The 17,997-nt window shown below is 32.9% G+C and overlaps 1 protein-coding gene across 2 annotated transcripts; it reads left to right on the top strand.

Moving 5' to 3' along the window:
• The first annotated feature begins 14,791 nt into the window (after positions 1–14,791).
• Positions 14,792–16,997, top strand: EXT3 (extensin 3). 2 transcript variants are annotated; one of them, XM_086253331.1, is made up of 2 exons: positions 14,792–16,343; positions 16,662–16,997. In XM_086253331.1, the coding sequence occupies exon 1, from the start codon at positions 14,823–14,825 to the stop codon at positions 16,311–16,313; it is 1,491 nt and encodes a 496-aa protein (XP_086109457.1). In that variant the 5' UTR covers positions 14,792–14,822; the 3' UTR covers positions 16,314–16,343; positions 16,662–16,997. The 2 variants fall into 2 exon arrangements, with proteins under 2 accessions (XP_086109457.1, XP_086109458.1); XM_086253332.1 differs by lacking the exon at positions 16,662–16,997 and having other exon boundaries at positions 14,792–16,126; positions 16,226–16,347.
• Positions 16,998–17,997: the final 1,000 nt, after the last annotated feature.

Here is a 17,997-nt window from a genome sequence, read left to right as displayed (position 1 = left end):
TGGAGATACATATTAAGAGTGGAGCCCACATAAAATTGGGGGGGGGGGGGAGAGAAATCTGATACAGGAAATTAGGTGACTTGAGCTATGCAAGTGTGCAACAGGGAACTGCTTCCACAAAGAGTTGTGAGAAGCAGTTTGGATGCTGAAAGCCCAATGGGCCAAAAGTTGGTTTTAAGAAGTTGGGATGCATGCACTTCCGAATCTCTGTCCAAGATCGAAGTGGCTGGGTCTTGCTGAGGAGTTACAATGTGTCTTGATTGTATCTGGCTTGTGAGCACCACCACTGTGAAAACCCCCAGATTTTCATAAGGATTTGTGTGTTGGTATATGTTTTGTGTGACCTTGAAGAAGAAATTATGTCTAAGAACTTGTATTTATTCTGCTGAATGTTACAGAGACCATGAACTTTTGCCTTTTACTGTAACTTAATTGTCTGGAGAAGAGCTCATAGATCAAGGTCTTTGTGGAAGAGAAAAGACAATGCATGATCAATTTGTGTGTGAGAAATTTAATCTTGTCTTCCCTTTTTGATACTAGTATTAGTGGTGCCAACAGTATGTTGATAGTTATTCCTTTGTAGTAGGGGTTGATCTTATGTTTATATCCTCCCAATTCTAAATAGTGGTCAATGGGCTAACTAGTCTGTGCCACTTTACTGCTCACATGGGCTTAATCTCTCTCTATTATTTAAAAAACATAACCACTTCAATAAAGGTTCTGAGTCTTCTGACCCATAATCCTATCCTTGTAGACCCTCCCATCCCCTTGGCATTAGCTTTTTTTTTTTTTTTTTGGCTGTATCCCTTTTGGAGAAATTCGTGTATACATCCATTGCATACTTTTTTTTAATAGAATGATGACACAACTCGTATATTAGGGGTTGAATGTGAGAGAAGGGTTGTATACAACGGTTGTGTATGGGACATTTTCCATGGATTGTGGCCGGGTGATGAATGGGTTGTCAATTATTATCAATTTGGCAAAAAATTGAATCTGGTTCATAGATCATCTCATCTCCTTAACATTGATCTTACACCCTAAATGAGAGGAAATAGGCTTGGTTTGGTACCATGTGTCCTGGTGGGTTTAATTTGGTGCTATTATCCCTTTTCAGTTCCCATTTCCTTTTCAAATTGGGATATAATTAAGGGAATGAGAGAAAAAGGTGGCTTGTTGCAATAAGGATAGTATTAAGTCTATATAGCAGACAAATGTCAAAGCAATGTATTAGTATTTTTTTATTGGTAGCAATATGTATGTTAGCTAAATATAGAGTGGTGAAAAGGACAAAGAAAAAGATAAAGATAAAAATGGTCACTAAAAAGAATTATTGTGGCAATGTGTAACTTGTCCCACAACTTGCCCAATGCCCACAGCATTTAAGTGGTTACATGGAACTTGATGTTGGATGGATAGATATATGCATGGCCTGTGTTTAGAATAATGCCAAATTGCCAAGTCGTCTTTGGTCTTTCTTCTTATACGGTAGGGTATTTAATGCTCTGCTAAGTCGTGGGATTGGAGATAGGGAAAAGGAGGTGAATCAGTCAATGGTACCAAGTTGTACAAAAAAAAAAGTTCTACAGCTAACAAAAATAAGTGGTTACCATTTTTTTTTTTTAATAAACTACTCCTAAGGATAAAAAATTCAAGATTCATAATTGAAAATCCGGTTAGTAAAAAATGAAGCTGAAAGAGGACTAACTCTCATGTTTTAGAGAAAAGAGGAAAGAAAAACACAGAGATTTCATCAACTCATTCCAAAAAGCAAGAAAGCAGATTTGATCAACTCCACCTTTTTTTTTTTTTGGCCACTTGATTCAAATCACTTTCATACATTCCAGTACATGTATCCAAATCCACCCGTGGCCCTGGTCCATCCATTAGCCCTCTAATGTATACTCACTGTACTCTTCTCCCTCTTCGATAAAATCCACGATTTCTTCACTTGCTTGAAGTTTTTTTGTGTTTTTTTTCTTGGCTCAATTTTTTTTGTTTTTTTTTAAACACTCAATTATGGGGTGAATTTCATCCAGGTACATGAATTAAAAAATCTTTCAAAAACATTTACAAATTAATATCTAAATTGAAAAAATTCACTTTCATTTGGTGAACTATTAGTGTTGGGTAAAATGTCAATGTGGCCAACCATGACCCGACCGATTTAATGACATTATCTCTATTATCCTTATCATCAGAGCCATGTACACTTCGATAATCTGCATCTGAGCACATGTTCCCTTCATCATCTTCAAACTCAATCACTAGTACTTCCACCTTAAAAATACTATCAATACTATTCCTAGAAGATGATCCAACCCACTAACAATTAAACGTGTCGCGGCCGCGTCATGGTTGGCCACACTAGCATTTAACCACAACACTAACAATTCACCAAACAAAAGTCAATTTTCTAATTTAGATGTTAATTTGTGATGTTTTTTAAGATTTTTTAATTTGTGGATCTGGATGAAATTAACCCCATAATTAAGTGTTTATTAAACTTGAGCCTTTTTTCTTTTATTATTTAGAGAGGAGAATTGTGTACTGCTAAATGACCATGTGTGGTTTAATTTTCCTTCAAGATTTTATTATCAATGGACTATGATGATCATCACAAACAAAAGAATAAAGAATGGAAAGTAAAAGCAAAACAAAAAACATCAAATTTGACAAGGTTGGGAGTGCCTACGACGTCCTCGTCTTCAAAGATTATCCTCAGAGATTTTACTAACTTTGAAAGTATAGTCTCAATCTCTCTCTCTCTCTCTCTCTCTCTCTCTCTCTCTCTCTCTCACCATTTGACTAACACTCTTTTTTGTTTTTTTTAATCAAAATGCATCTGGCCATTTCTTTCACTTTTGACTAACACTTTTTTTGTCAATCTTAAATTTTTTTTCAAGACTAATTAAGGGCATATTTATAGTTTACAAGCATTAGGTTATAATTCGAGTTGAAATACTCCAATAAACACTAAAATATGTGAAAGCACGCTAAAATTGACTTACATATCACAAAAATCTAGTGTCATGATCAAATTCAGCAATCGGCAATCGTCGATCGACCGGACAAAGTTTCTTCACATGATCAATCTCTACCTCACACGATTGATCTGGCAGAATAACGCGAAGTAATCAATCGCCTGTAAGGGTCAACCAATTAGCCAAAGACAAACTTCACTTCCAATGCAACTTTGCACTCTGAGATCGATCCTCTCATATTGTTGAGATCTTTTGTGACCTTCCTATGCCTGGTTTACCTCCTAATTTTGTCCCGCCGCTCCACGAAAACTCCCATATATAGACCCAAAAAACATGCGAGCCAAAAAATACAACAAATTAATTGGAACTTGTGATCTCTTCTAATAAAGTGAAGATAAATATCATCAAACTAATAGTTAATTGCTATTGTATGAAACATTTAAGCATGTAATTATTATTTTAAAATATTTTCTATACTCATTCATGAGCATATATACCTCTATATGTTCATGAACATTTGAGCTACTACTTGCCCCAACTTTTTCTCTCAAATATTTTTATTAGCATACATTGCATTCAAACATCATACTCTACAAAAAATAATAAAAAATTGAGAAAGAAAAATATGAACCCTGTCGAGAATTACTTTGGATTCATACATTGGACTCTAAAAAATATATATTGAACTTGATTCCACGTAAGTTGAGAAAGCAACTCTTGGTAGAGAACTTTAAACAGCTCTTGGTCGTGTTTGATAAAGCGCACTATTAATTTCGAGGTAGAGAAAGCAATAGATTCGTTCATTTGATTGCCAAGTTTGCATTGTCGATCTAATATTGGTGTTAATTTTTTGTTTGAGGATGTGCCGATGTGGCTATCCAAAGCTGTGTACAATGACACGTCTTACTAATTCAATTTCATAGGTTTCCCTTAAAAAAAAGAGTTGAGAAAAAATAATTGATGTATAAGTATTTTCCCAAATCATGGCCTCTTGTAACTTATGATAGTAGGATGAGGACATTTTTTATTTACTCCAAATTTATAAGCCTTTAAAATTCTTAATAACTCTTTTAGGTGAAAAAGATAATAAATTTTAATTTGGATTCTCGACCAATAGCAACCATAACAAAATCAAATTTATTGATAGATCGAGTATTCCTCTTGGATCAAATAAGAACTTTACATATCTCTCCAACAATATTAATCTATATCCTAATACAAGCATTTTGAAAATGATAAGTCTTATGTTATGATGTATAATGTTATGAAATTTTTCATCATCGTTGTTGAGATTTAAACCAACCTCTTTTGTTATTTTGTGCTCTCTGTCCAAAACATGCAGCTCGAGCCTATTTGCATTGCCTCTGTTAAAATCAGCTCAAGCTTACTGCTCGCTGTAAAAGTTGGCTCGAGCCATTTTGCTCTCTTTTGAGTTTCTATTTTCTAGACTTTTCCAAAGTGTGTCGTTTGTTTTCTAAAGCCTATTAAGACAGCTGATGTTTGTATTAGGGTTTTATTATGAGAAGCTAATAGAAAGCGAGCCACCAAGCTGCTCCATTTTCTCTCTCTTCTATACCTCTCTCTCTTGGATTTATTTGATCTTTGTGTGTGGGTGTGTTTGCTTTGATTAATCTATTCATTTTCTTTGAGATTTCTACGATTGTCAATTGAATTTGAATTGAATATTTTAATTTTAATTTTAAGGGAAATGATTTTGTGCCCTATTCTATGTGCTATTATGTGCCCTAATATGATGTGGCAAATTTAATTTATACACATCATGAATTATTTGTCACATTAACTTAATTATTTAGTTGCCACATCATTTTTTCGTAAATTACGAAATTACTCCTCCAAAATCCAATGGCTCTAATTCATTGATTTCTTTTTTAATTTCTTCTCCCCAACCCTTCCAATCCCTCCTCTTTATTCATCTTTCAATTTCTTCAATTTTTAATTTGTTTACTTTATATTTTTATCACAAACTTTTTTATTATATCATTATATCTTACCTACCACTGCACTTGAAGAATAAGAAGGAAAAGAAGAAGGGTGGAGGCAGGGAGGAAGAAACGGTGGGGTGGGGGAATTGTCATTATTTATTTTCTTTCTTCGTTTTCTCTAACCAAATTTTCTCATTAAAAAAACTAAATTAATCAACATCAAACATTTGGATACAATGGGTGTATGGCAATTATTTTCATAGAGGTAGTTTTCATTGATACTTTATCGCACCACTTCATTTATGGCATACTCATGCATCAATGAGCAAAATTGGTGCCTTTCTTATTGGTGCAAAATTGGAAAGATTTGCACAATTACTCCTTTTGCAAGAGTGAAGGACATTGTTTGATGAGGGGGAGCGGTGATGGTGGGATGAAGGGTAGAAAAATGTTAATGGTGGGGCTGGGCAGCTAGGTGAAGACATATATGTTGCAAAGAAAGAGATATGGTGGATTTTGACTGGGAGGGGAGAGTTAATTCTTTTATTTATTAAAATTTAAATGTCATAAAAATTATATAAAAGGTTAAAATGGTCTTTGTAAAAAAATGATGTGGTAAATAAATTAGGACATGTATTTAATTAAATTAAATATTTAAAATGACATGAAATTTCATGTCATTAGGGCACAAAAATTTGGCACAAGATTAGGCCACTCTAGCATTGCCCTAATATTAACTGTTAGGTTACACATAGTCCATGTCATCTAATATAAATCATCTCTTTATTCAATTCAAAATTTCACAACATATGAAATAGCATATTAAGGCTACAAACTTTGAATCGGAAATTTTAATTCTTGTTTTACGATATAAAATGTCATAAAATTTTCCGCTCCTTACCAAATATAAAAGGTTATAGATAAGTTATATAAACGAAAAAAAAGAAACAACATGAAGATTCAAATACATGAATTTGGCTTAGGTTTCTAACGTTTATGGATTTTTCTATATATTTATGAATGTCAACTTGAACTTGAAAAGCCAATTCTTTAGCTAGGGTGCAAAAATTAAAATGTGGGATGTCCTTCACCACGGAAACAAGATTGAAGAGTTCATGTAATGGGGGTCCCGCTCACTGATTCCCAACAAAAGTATTGCTTTTTAAATACTCTTTTAATTATGTCTAACTTTGGATACTTTGTTCATGCATGGGCTCGCTCATCTCGGTCTTGGAGGGCACGTGTCACAGTAGTACTATTACATCCAGCTTTCAATCTTTTCATGGCATCTTCCATAGCATATGCCTAACATCTAGCATATGCCTAACATCTTTGAAATATGCCCCGCATTTAACATTTTTGTAAGCCAAAAAGAAAAAGAATTGCCTAACATTATTGGACTACTGCATTATTAGTACTGCTTCATATACATAAACAAATTTTAAAATTTTAGATTTCAAAAAGTTTACAATATAATGTCCTACCATTGCTTTTTTAATCTTCAGATGTGATATGAATTCAATTTTTTTCCTTTAGGATATCGATTGATGCTCATTGTTGAATGTAGTTGTATATGATAAAGTTGTATTCTAGACTGACTCTAAACCTTTTTTTTATTATTATTATTAGTAATAATGATGGTTCTAAATTTCAAATAATGTGTTCACATTTCATTAGTTTATAAAAGGGTTTATTATGAACCTCATCATTTTCTCTAATTTCTAAAAAGCTAATAAATTTAACAGGAAATACAGCTAACTTAAAATTTAATGAGAGAACAACTGTAAGTCTATTAAGACTATATTATTGAGATGCAGCTGCAGATGCAGTTGATGCAGTAAACTGTGCCGCGGCGGTTAAAAAAAAAAAAAAGGGTATGAAGTGGGCCTTTTGAAATTTTGGTCTACAACTTAACATTTGAGCTTGGTATTTTTTGAGGTTAAGGATTCAGAGTAGTTTTGGCTTGCAAATTAAAGCATCCTAATTTCTAACAATTAAAGATATTGTTGTGTTCTTGGCCAAAAAAAAAAAAAGATATTGTTGTGTCACATTGTCACCTTCACCTCCTCTATCATCTGTTGACTTATGTCCAAGAAAAGTCTTACTTGATAACTTTAGTATGGGTAATACTCTTTTACTAGATATAAAAATTAGAGTATCCAATTAAACATAATGTAATTAATAATGAATGGAGAAATTCATAACATTATATTTTTGTAATATAATACTTTATATTTTCATTGTGAAGTGTGTACTCTTAATACTAGATTTATTTTATGTTACATTGTCAAAACTATCAAATAAGATCTTGTCTTCAAATAATTCTACTTTAATATTAAATTGTCTAAAATTAACAGTCATATTTACTTTACTTTATCATTGTTAGCTATAACATTCTAGGAAGTGAGAGACAGAGGGAGGCTTTGGCTGCCAACAGAAGGCTGCATCCCCTCGTTTGAAAATAAGAAAATCAGAGTTCCAATCAATTCCTCTATCACATTTAATAAAGTGTGGATAATGTTTGACAACTGTCCGAACTCCGAACCCAAAAATATTTCACAAAACAACCACACGCAGACCAGACACGTACTCAACTAAATGAACATGAATTGACAACGAGGACTTAATATAAGAAATAATACATTTAATAATTTAATATAAAACGAATTAAAATCAATAATTTAAAATCCAACTCTTTGTGTTTTTTTTTTCTCATATTAAGTACTTCATATGAGTTGGATTGATTGCATAAAATAATTTTTTGATGCTGATCGTAAATTTATATTCAAAATAATATAACATTTTAGGTTAAAATTTTTTCATTATTATTTGAGAAGGAGAATTGAAACTTTTTCTTTTAAAGTAAAGAAAAATACTTTATACTAATAGCTAATTAGTATTTTGAAAAAGAATTTAGTACTTAAAATTTATGTAGAAATCTAAAGCAACCTAAAATTAGACATAAACACAAGACTGACAAAAAAAAAATTAATCATACAAGATACATCTAATATATATATATATATAATTGCGTATTATCTAATTGAATTGTAGCCCTTTGTTTATTGGAAAAATTATTGGGTGTATCTAATACACCGCTATAGTGTGTATCTAATACACCGCTATAGGGTGTATCTAATACACCGCTATATGGTGTAACCAATTCAACGTGTAAAGGTATTATTGAACGGTATATTTATATTAGTATGGTATAGTATTAATAACATCAACTCATATTATGACACGTTAAATTGGTTATAACACGTAGCGGTATATTAGATACACAGAATAATTTCTCATTCATTTGTACTATGAGTTCAGAGAAAAACTTACTTATAACAAGGATATAAGCTTACTTGACATCACAAGAGATAAATTATGTTTTAAAATTAAAAAAAATGTTATGTGATAAAGTATAAAATATATGTGTCATCGTGTTATTAAATTAGGAAACCAAATTATTCATATTCTATTTTAGAAAAGTTTCTCACATGAATTCAAGACAACTTGGCTCTCTCTTGACTTCAAGGGCCATCTAGCTCATCTAGTCTACTAATAAAGGTAATATATTTATAATTTTTCTGACCTTATGAACCAGAAAGTTTCATTTTCATGCTAATTTCCCTTTCATGTCGGTGGTGTCTTAAGATAATATTTTTCTTGTACCAAAATGAAATAATATAAAATGACTTGTTGATATACTGGACTTTAGACTAATAGTTATTAAACTCACACTTAAACTCATTACGAAGCCGGCTGGTCTTGGTATATATATGGATCATACATATGCATAATATTGGCATTTTTTCAGCCAATTAAAATATCGTACGGCGGTATATAAAAAAACTTTATATTAAAATATCATCTTGTCATACAGTCTATTATTTTGTGTTGTTATATTTACAGTTTAAACTATTAATTGGTTCAAATTGGACGTTGTTGTAATATGAGAAAGATTCAAGTAAAAATGTCCTCGGTTAAGAAAAATGAGGACATTTTATCTCGAGCTTACAATTTAATTATTGAAATTGTACATGTTTTAAGAATTAATTTAAAAATCATCTTTGCAGAAAAAATTAGCTAAATAAAAAACTGTTTAACCTATTTATTAGCATCAACTTCATTTCAATTTATCTGGTGGACTATGTTTGTCGGCAAAGTTTAGATAACTGGTTAAACAATTATCAATTTGGTTGATTTTTTGCATATACGACCCTTAAGAAGGAACCTAAAAAATGGATAGTTTCGATCATTGAATTTTATTGTCGGGTGTTCTCCATAGAGAATGTTCTCATTTTTCTTAAAGTGAGAACATTCTTACTTGAAACTCCTACACGCTCCTTATAATTGGCATTAATCCCTAATATATATATAATTTAAGTTTACTAATATATTCAGGCCAAATGATACTTTCAATCCCTATACTTTTATGAAATTTCCACTTTGGTCTTGTTCTTTTAATTTTGGTAATTTCATTCTTATTTTTTTCCAATACGATAGTAATTAAGTCTAAATCATTTGTCTCGTTTAGATTTATGATGGAAAATTAGACGTAGCATTGAACGTAAGTGACATTTTAGACATTTTACTCCACCTAGCTAATATAATCTCATACCCGCTCTTATATGCAATAAGTATGAAAAAAAATAAAAAATTTCAACGTCAAACTGAATATGTTAAATGAAGAGTAGGGGCTTAAAATGCATCTATGTGGACTAAAATATTTGAAATGTCACTTATGTGCAAAGCACGTGCAACCACGTCGAATTTTCAATCAGCAATTTAATCGATGTAAACTACTTGGACTTAATTGATATCGTATAGAAAGTACAGAACCAAAATCGCCAAAAATAAAAGTATAGGACCAAATTGGAAATCTCGTGAAAATACATGGACTAAAAGTGTCATTTGGCCTTATATTTAAGTATATAATAGCTATCTATAGTCAAGGTATTTTCTTTTATAATCAAGCCTATATAAGAACTGACTGAATTAATGCAGCATATTTTCTCCAATAAGAATAAATAAGGTCCCTAATTAATAGGGGAAGGGTTTTTTATTTTTTTCTTCATAAAGAATGAAGAGAAAAAAATACAAAGAAACAAAAAAATCAAGGAGAGGGGGGCAAAATATTGTATTATTCTTTCTTCGAAAACCAACCCCAAAGAAGTAGAGATTTTTCTGCTTGGCTTTGAAGAACCAATTAATGATAAATGATTCAATATATGTATTCTATAGCAACTTGGCAAACAAAGCAATACTACAAGAAAACAAAAATAAACAATAAAAACAAAGAAAGTTCGGCAAAAAGAAAAAATTAAGCAATAAAATACTGAAACCAAGTCTCAAGGAGTTAATACGATGCACATGTATATATATGTTCAGGAATATTAAAATATTAGAAAATTAAAAATGTGTTGCATAATTGACCAAAGTGTGCCTTATATTCATACTAGAATTTTTCTATCATATTAGAAAGCTCCACTTGCTTGGTTCTCAGCTCTCCACCTCTAGCATTCGTACTAGCTTCTAGATTTGGATTTGTCTTAGATCACATGCCAACTACCTTACCCAGCCCAATTTTGATTTTTCAAATTCCATTAGTACTATTTCTGCTACTATAATTTGCTTTTTTATTAATCTTAATTACTAACCCCATCAATTATCGTGTATAATTGGAACTTTACACATCTGTACCAGTGTACCCAAAGATTGTCAAGATTGGAAAGACTTTGTGATGCGGAAAAAAATTCAGTAAAAGACAAAAAATGATTAATATTTTAAATGGGTTTGAGTCGTTTGACCACATTGCATGCATAAAGGTTAATTTGTACAGTCCAGCTAGCTAGCTAGCTACCATGAAAGCTGACAGTCAATTTTTCTAATGCAAATGGGTTCACAGTTCACTGAGTTATCCATATGTGATATAAAAATATAATATATAGTTGTTTTTTAGAAAAAAAATATAATATATAGGTAAGTACTGTTTGAGATCTTCTATTCATGTTCTTAGCTAGATCTTTTTATATTAAGTGGCCCAAAAAAAAAAAAGATCTTTTTATATTATTATTATGTACTGCTTACTGCATAGTTTACCTGTTTATTATAGAGAAATTTGGACACTTGATATAGTCAGCCCTTTTTTTTAAGTAATTATCGCCAGTATTAATTGTTCGAATGTCAGAGTAGTGTTTAAAGTCTGTCCAGTAATACTTGAAACCCCTCAAGAGTTCTCAAGGTTGATTATAAGCAGAAATTATATTTTGAAACCAAGCAAAAGATTAAAAATCGTTAAGAAAACTGAAGGATTTTTTTCTTTTTTTTTTTACACCTATATCCCCTAAATTTAGAGAATCGTCTCATTTTTCTACACAGAAAAGAAAAAAATTCAACCACATTGTCACTTGAATTTAATATTTGTTATGATGTGGGATTTAAATTTAACTCTGTTAAAATTTCTATCTAAAATATTGTGCATGTTGCGCACGTGATTCCTTTTTAAAGGATATTGTGCATGTTACTTTTTTAAATATAAAAATCTTGACAAAATTAAGTTGGAGTCTCACATTATAGCAAATTATAGTAAATTTTTAATTCAGATAACAATGTACGTAGTATGATTTGTTTTTTAGAAGACAATGTGAGACGATCTCTAAAATTTGGAAGGTGTCGGTGTCGGTGTCGGTGTGAAAAACCCTAACAGTAGGCTAAGTTTACTGAATTACGTACAGAAAGCTGAAGAAGCAGTCAAAAGGCAAATGATGATTCTTTCATTTCTGGACTAAAAGAGATTACGTAGGTTTCAGTCACCTACTCCTCCAATTAGCAGTGCGTGGCTCGTACGTAACAACAGTTTTGACTAATAGCACGTGATAGGTCACGTGCCAAAGGCCCACTAGCTAGAGTTTCCTATCATTGTCTAGAAGGCTGTGGCCGGCTTTAACTTTATTGTCGATCCATGTAATGTTGATTTATCTTTTGGTGTACAAAAGATAAAGTTTTGTGTACTACTCTCTATAAAAAATTAAAAGAAATGAAAGTGAAAAAGAGAGAACATATTTGGCTATCCTTATCATCGTAATAATGGTCCTCTTGTTTTGTTTGGATTCTATGACCAAATTTTTTATATTTTACTCACGGTTATATTTTTTATATTTTAGTCATTTAAATTTTGGATTCAATCTCATTTTACCACTTAAAAAAAAAAAATTATTCAAATTTACTATCTAAATTAAAAATTTGTTACAATATACCACCTCTATCTCATTTTTTCTAAACTTTTATTAAAAATAAGGTTATTTTGATCTTTTTCAAATTATTATGGTTAGAAATGGTTTTTTTTTTTTTTTTTACACCTTATATATTTTGACACAATTAAAAACTGACTTGAAAAGGTCAAAATTTCCTTATTTTTAACAGAAGTTTAGATGAAATGAACTCGAGTTGGTACATTGTAAATTTTTTTTAAGTCAAGTGATAAATTGATAGAATTTTTTTTAAGTGGTGAAGCGAGATCGAGTTGAACTTTTAGGTAAAGTGTAGTACCAAATCTAGTCATTTTATAGAGATGTACAAGTATCATCGAAAGTCCATGACATAAACCAAATTCTAGCTAAACAAGGCAGTTTGAAAGTCCAAAATTGTGCTGGAAGTTTGGTTGTTTTAGGCAATTTCGTAATTTGTTGTGTATTTACTATTTAGGCGTTTTACCCAAATAGCACCTGAACTACAGGGGGTGTGCTCAAATACCACCCAAACTTTTTTTCTTGCCAATTTACCATCTGAAATTATTAATATGTGCTAATTTGCCACCTAACATCCATTTTTCTGTTAAATCATCAAAAAATTTCTTAAACTTCCCATTTTACCCTTGAATACAATAAAAAAAAATTATTATTTTAAAAACTTTTTTTAAAATATAATTAGAAAAAAAATTAAAAACTAAAAAAATAGAAAATGGAAATATCCTTTTTTTTAGGGGGTTTAATTAGATTTTTTTTTTAATATTTAAAATGCTTTTTTTATATAAATGACGAAAATACCCTTGAAATAAACAGAAAATTTAACTAAAATGACGGTAGGTGGTAAATTAGCCAATATGTGAAAGTTCAGGTGGTAAATTGGCAAGAAAAAAAGTTTGGGTGGTATTTGAGCACACCCTTTATAGTTCAGGTGGTATTTGAGTAAAAAAGCCTACTATTTAAACTCGTGTTCAAAATCTTTAATTAACTTCTGCTAAATTTGAGAAAACTTTAGGTTTTTCTCTGTCTCATGCACTCCGGATCTATCTGAACGCTAGTTTGATTCCTAATTGTTTTTAGAAGCAATGCTTTAATAGTGGCCATGTTGTATGGGCTTTATGTGGAAATGACCCAAAATGAAAATCAGTATGCAAAATTGATTCATTTTCTCAGAAGATGAAAGAACTATTATACTTCATCTCCACTGTATATCACCCCATATGTCAACTTATGCAAAAAGGACTTGATAGTCTTTCTCCACGCAAAAATAATTAATTGTCTTTAAAAATGGTTATGTATCATTATCATAGTAATACTGATTCTTCTTTCGACATTTTTTCTCAATTAGTTTTTCTCAATTTATATGATATTTATACACTGAACTCTATAAAAAAAATATAAAAAAAATAAAAGAGAAAATGATAAACTATATCCAATGAATTGATACCACGTATATTAAAAAACAAAAATTAAGAAAAAATGTTGAGACAATTAGTATTTTTCTTCTTAATTTAATGATTGTACATTTGTATGGGGACGCGAATGTGCAAAAGATGCAGACTTAGTTGAAATAATTGGACTGGGGGACATGAGCAATCAACCCCTTTGTTAATTGGAAAATTATGCCATTATTAATTATTCCAGAAATTATAATTAACATTGAACTCAACAGCTCACCATGTTGATTGAAGCACTAGCTATCTAGCTTAGTTGTCTAGTTGGGAGTTGGCATTTGGAGAAGTACTTTCTCATTCTTGCGGTGATAAGAATAATCTAATAATGTTAACTAAACTTCCTTAATTAAGCAATTTTTACTTTTCTTTTTTAAGTTTTTTAAATTATTAATGGATACTGAAATTCTACTATATTAATTGTAATTGGAACAACTAGTAAGACAAATATAGTTTGTATTCATTGCAATAATGAAATCTTATTGGAATTTATAAATGTTTAATTAGTCATAAAAAATGAATGATTAAGGCAAATGGGCTCTTAATTTATAATTTAAAATAAAGGCATGCAAGTTTGAACGTGACAGACTACTAAAATTGAGAGAGAGTCACAGCTAGCACAGCCGCCTGGTCCCTATGCCAAGCAAAATTCATAGAATTAAAGTTAGGCAACAAACACGCGCTTTCAAAGCTCTTTAATCTCTATCATGAAAAATACATAACAAAAGGAGAGTACTTGCTGTTTAAATTATTGCACTGGAAAAGCTTGATCTGTATAGCATTGTCACTACGTGTTCTGTCATGCAATAAATTAGCATAAAGTAAAAAGGGTCACACCAATAACACAATGAGAGCTTCATATATAGGTGATAAGTTTATTCCTCTCTCTATAGTATTACCTTGAAGTATCTATTCGATCACCCAAAATAAAAAAATAAAAAGGCCTAAACAAAATCTAGTCAATGGACTCATTGGTCCAAAGTCCAAACATTAATTGGTATACTATTCAAACCTAGCCATGATCCATTTGTATTATTTTATCAGTAACCTTGTTTCTTACTAAGATAATTAATAATTGCCAAGTAATTTGCCCCATGATTACCCTAGTGGCCTAGTGTTAATGGGTAAAAGACCAAAGCTATATAAAGGGTGGGAGGGCTCAGCTTAAGAGGCAGAAAACCAAAAACCCATTCTTAACTCAAGATGGGGAAAATGGGGTCATCATCAGTGGCCTCTCTTGCTATCACTCTCCTTGTGGCAATAGTCTCTCTCACTTTGCCTTCAGAATCCACAGCAAACTACCCTTACTCATCTCCTCCACCACCACCAGCCTCTCCTCCTTACCACTACAAATCACCACCACCACCCTCACCACCACCACCAGTGCACTACTCACCACCCAAGCATCCTTACCACTACAAGTCACCACCTCCTCCTCCTCCACCAGTGCACTACTCACCACCTAAGCACCCCTGGCATCCCAAGCCACCACTACCAGCACCCACACCACCCAAGAAGCCTTACCACTACAAATCACCACCACCACCATCACCACCACCACCAAAGGAGCCTTACCACTACAAGTCTCCTCCACCACCACCCAAGAAGCCTTATCATTACAAGTCTCCTCCTCCCCCATCACCACCTCCACCATCACCTCCACCACCAAAGGAACCTTACCACTACAAGAGTCCTCCACCACCACCCAAGAAGCCTTATCATTATAAGTCTCCACCTCCACCATCACCTCCACCACCAAAGGAGCCTTACCACTACAAGTCTCCCCCACCACCTCCTCCACACAAGAAGCCCTACCACCCAGTCCACTCACCACCACCACCTAAGAAGCCATACCACTACAAGTCTCCTCCACCACCACCCAAGAAGCCTTATCACTACAAGTCTCCTCCTCCACCATCACCTCCACCACCAAAGGAGCCTTACCACTACAAGTCTCCCCCACCACCTCCTCCACACAAGAAGCCCTACCACCCAGTCCACTCACCACCACCACCTAAGAAGCCATACCACTACAAGTCTCCTCCACCACCACCCAAGAAGCCTTATCACTACAAGTCTCCTCCTCCACCATCACCTCCACCACCAAAGGAGCCTTACCACTACAAGTCTCCCCCACCACCTCCTCCACACAAGAAGCCCTACCACCCAGTCCACTCACCACCACCACCTAAGAAGCCATACCACTACAAGTCTCCTCCACCACCACCCAAGAAGCCTTATCACTACAAGTCTCCTCCTCCACCATCACCTCCACCACCAAAGGAGCCTTACCACTACAAGTCTCCTCCACCACCACCCAAGAAGCCTTATCATTACAAGTCTCCTCCTCCACCATCACCTCCACCACCAAAGGAGCCTTACCACTACAAGTCTCCCCCACCACCTCCTCCACACAAGAAGCCCTACCACCCAGTCCACTCACCACCACCACCTAAGAAGCCATACCACTACAAATCTCCTCCACCACCACCACCCCCACCCAAGAAGCCCTACCACTACAAGTCTCCACCACCACCCCCATCACCACATCCACCAAAGAAGCCCTACCACTACAAGTCTCCCCCACCACCACCACCACCCAAGAAACCTTACAAGCCACCCACTCCTCCAGTTCACACCGCACCACCACACCCTTACATCTATGCATCACCCCCTCCTCCTCACCACTACTAGATAAGCTGTTTATTTAATTGCATCTAGCTGGTAAGATTTTCTGTTCATGTTAAATATTATCTGACAGTTAGGCTGAACTGCATCTTTAAATAAAAGTCCGTATAATCAATTGTCTAGATTAACAATCTTTTCTTATATCTTATCAATAGCACAATTTCTATATATAGTAATTTACTGCTGTTTATAGACCCAAAAAAAGAGATTTCTTATATATATATATATATTTATATTTATTTCCAATTGATTGTGATTAGGAGTTGTTATGAGTTGTTGATACATCGTACGTAGTGTGTAGAAAATTGACCATTGACACAGACTTAACAAACAATATTTACGTGGATTTTGCAGGGAAAATGAAGAATATGTCGAAATAAAGAAGGGGTTATCCAAGTCGAAGAGGCTTGTCATGATGACTCAGACAGAGTGATAGAGAAAGACAGGAGGAGAAGAAGAACAAGAAAAGGTAGCGAGTCTCCGCGTTTGGATGCAACGTTGATTTTACGCGTTATTTAGGGGTTTTAATGTTTTCCTTGTATTTGACAGTTGTAGTGCACTTTGGGTTCCATGTATTTAATTTATGTTTGTTAAACAAGAATATATGTATGTGTTTATTCCAACCTCAATTGCCAATGGAGCTAGAGGTGAGATCATCATTATAATAATAGAATAAATACATTTCCCAAATGCTCCTTTCTCATTTTTTTTTTTAAAGGAAATGCTTGCCTCTATTCTCCTATGGAAGAGCTCCTCCATCCCATTAACCAATGTCTTTTTTTGTTTTTTTATCTGTCTTTGCATGAATTAATTTTTGGCTCTATTCCTTTTTTCTTTTTCCCATGAGTGTGACAACCTAATTATTTGGCCATCCCTTTTATCAAAAAAGTAAAAGAGAAAAAGTAAAAATTGCCACTTTTTGTGAATAATGTATGGCATGTGTACGATGTGATAGAATTACATTATAAAGTAAAAAATTAAACTTCATAGTATTACCATCAGCTCCACCATCGTTTTCGACCAGCTCAGTCAATTCGACGTTAATCTCTACCTTCTTAACTCTTTGGATAACGAAATCCTATTGTAAATGGCTCATTAAATGAGTATCTTATAAAGCTAACCAAGAAAAATAAACACGTATATTGTTTAGTGGAGTTTAATGCTCTATGATCTTGATTTTAAATATATTATCAAATTTATTGGACGTAGTCAATGACCATAGAGTGATTAGTACCTAATCTCTCCATCACGCTTAATTTTTTCCATTCCCAATGGCAAAGAAAGTTTTTTCAATATCGATTTAATTAGATTATATATAGGTTGTTGGAATTTAAAGCTTCAAACACTTATGCCTACACCCACCAATACAATAAGAAATAAATTCCTGCTCTATAATGTAAATAAATAAACAAATAAAAGGTCATGATCAAATGTGTGTCAGAACTAGAAGTACGTACAGGAAATGCAATTGAAAATGTGAAATGGAAAACGTGTCACGAAAAGAACCAACATGGAGAATCTGTATCATGCATGTTTTCTGCTTTTCCTTTTCCTTATTTAATTAAAAATCTTCATCATGGTTAAATTTCAAAAATTTCTTTATTTTGAAGAAATTTCTATTTTTTGAGATTTTGAAATATTATAGAAACGAAATTATCAAAAAAATTTTAAAATTTTCATTTGTTTTAGT

The sequence above is a fragment of the Dryas octopetala genome, chromosome 8, assembly GCF_963921425.1.
Source record: "Dryas octopetala chromosome 8, drDryOcto1.1, whole genome shotgun sequence".
NCBI classification, from domain to species: domain Eukaryota; kingdom Viridiplantae; phylum Streptophyta; class Magnoliopsida; order Rosales; family Rosaceae; genus Dryas; species Dryas octopetala.
The sequence above is the reverse complement of the archived record's forward strand: the minus strand, read 5'-3'. Positions and strand labels throughout refer to the sequence as shown.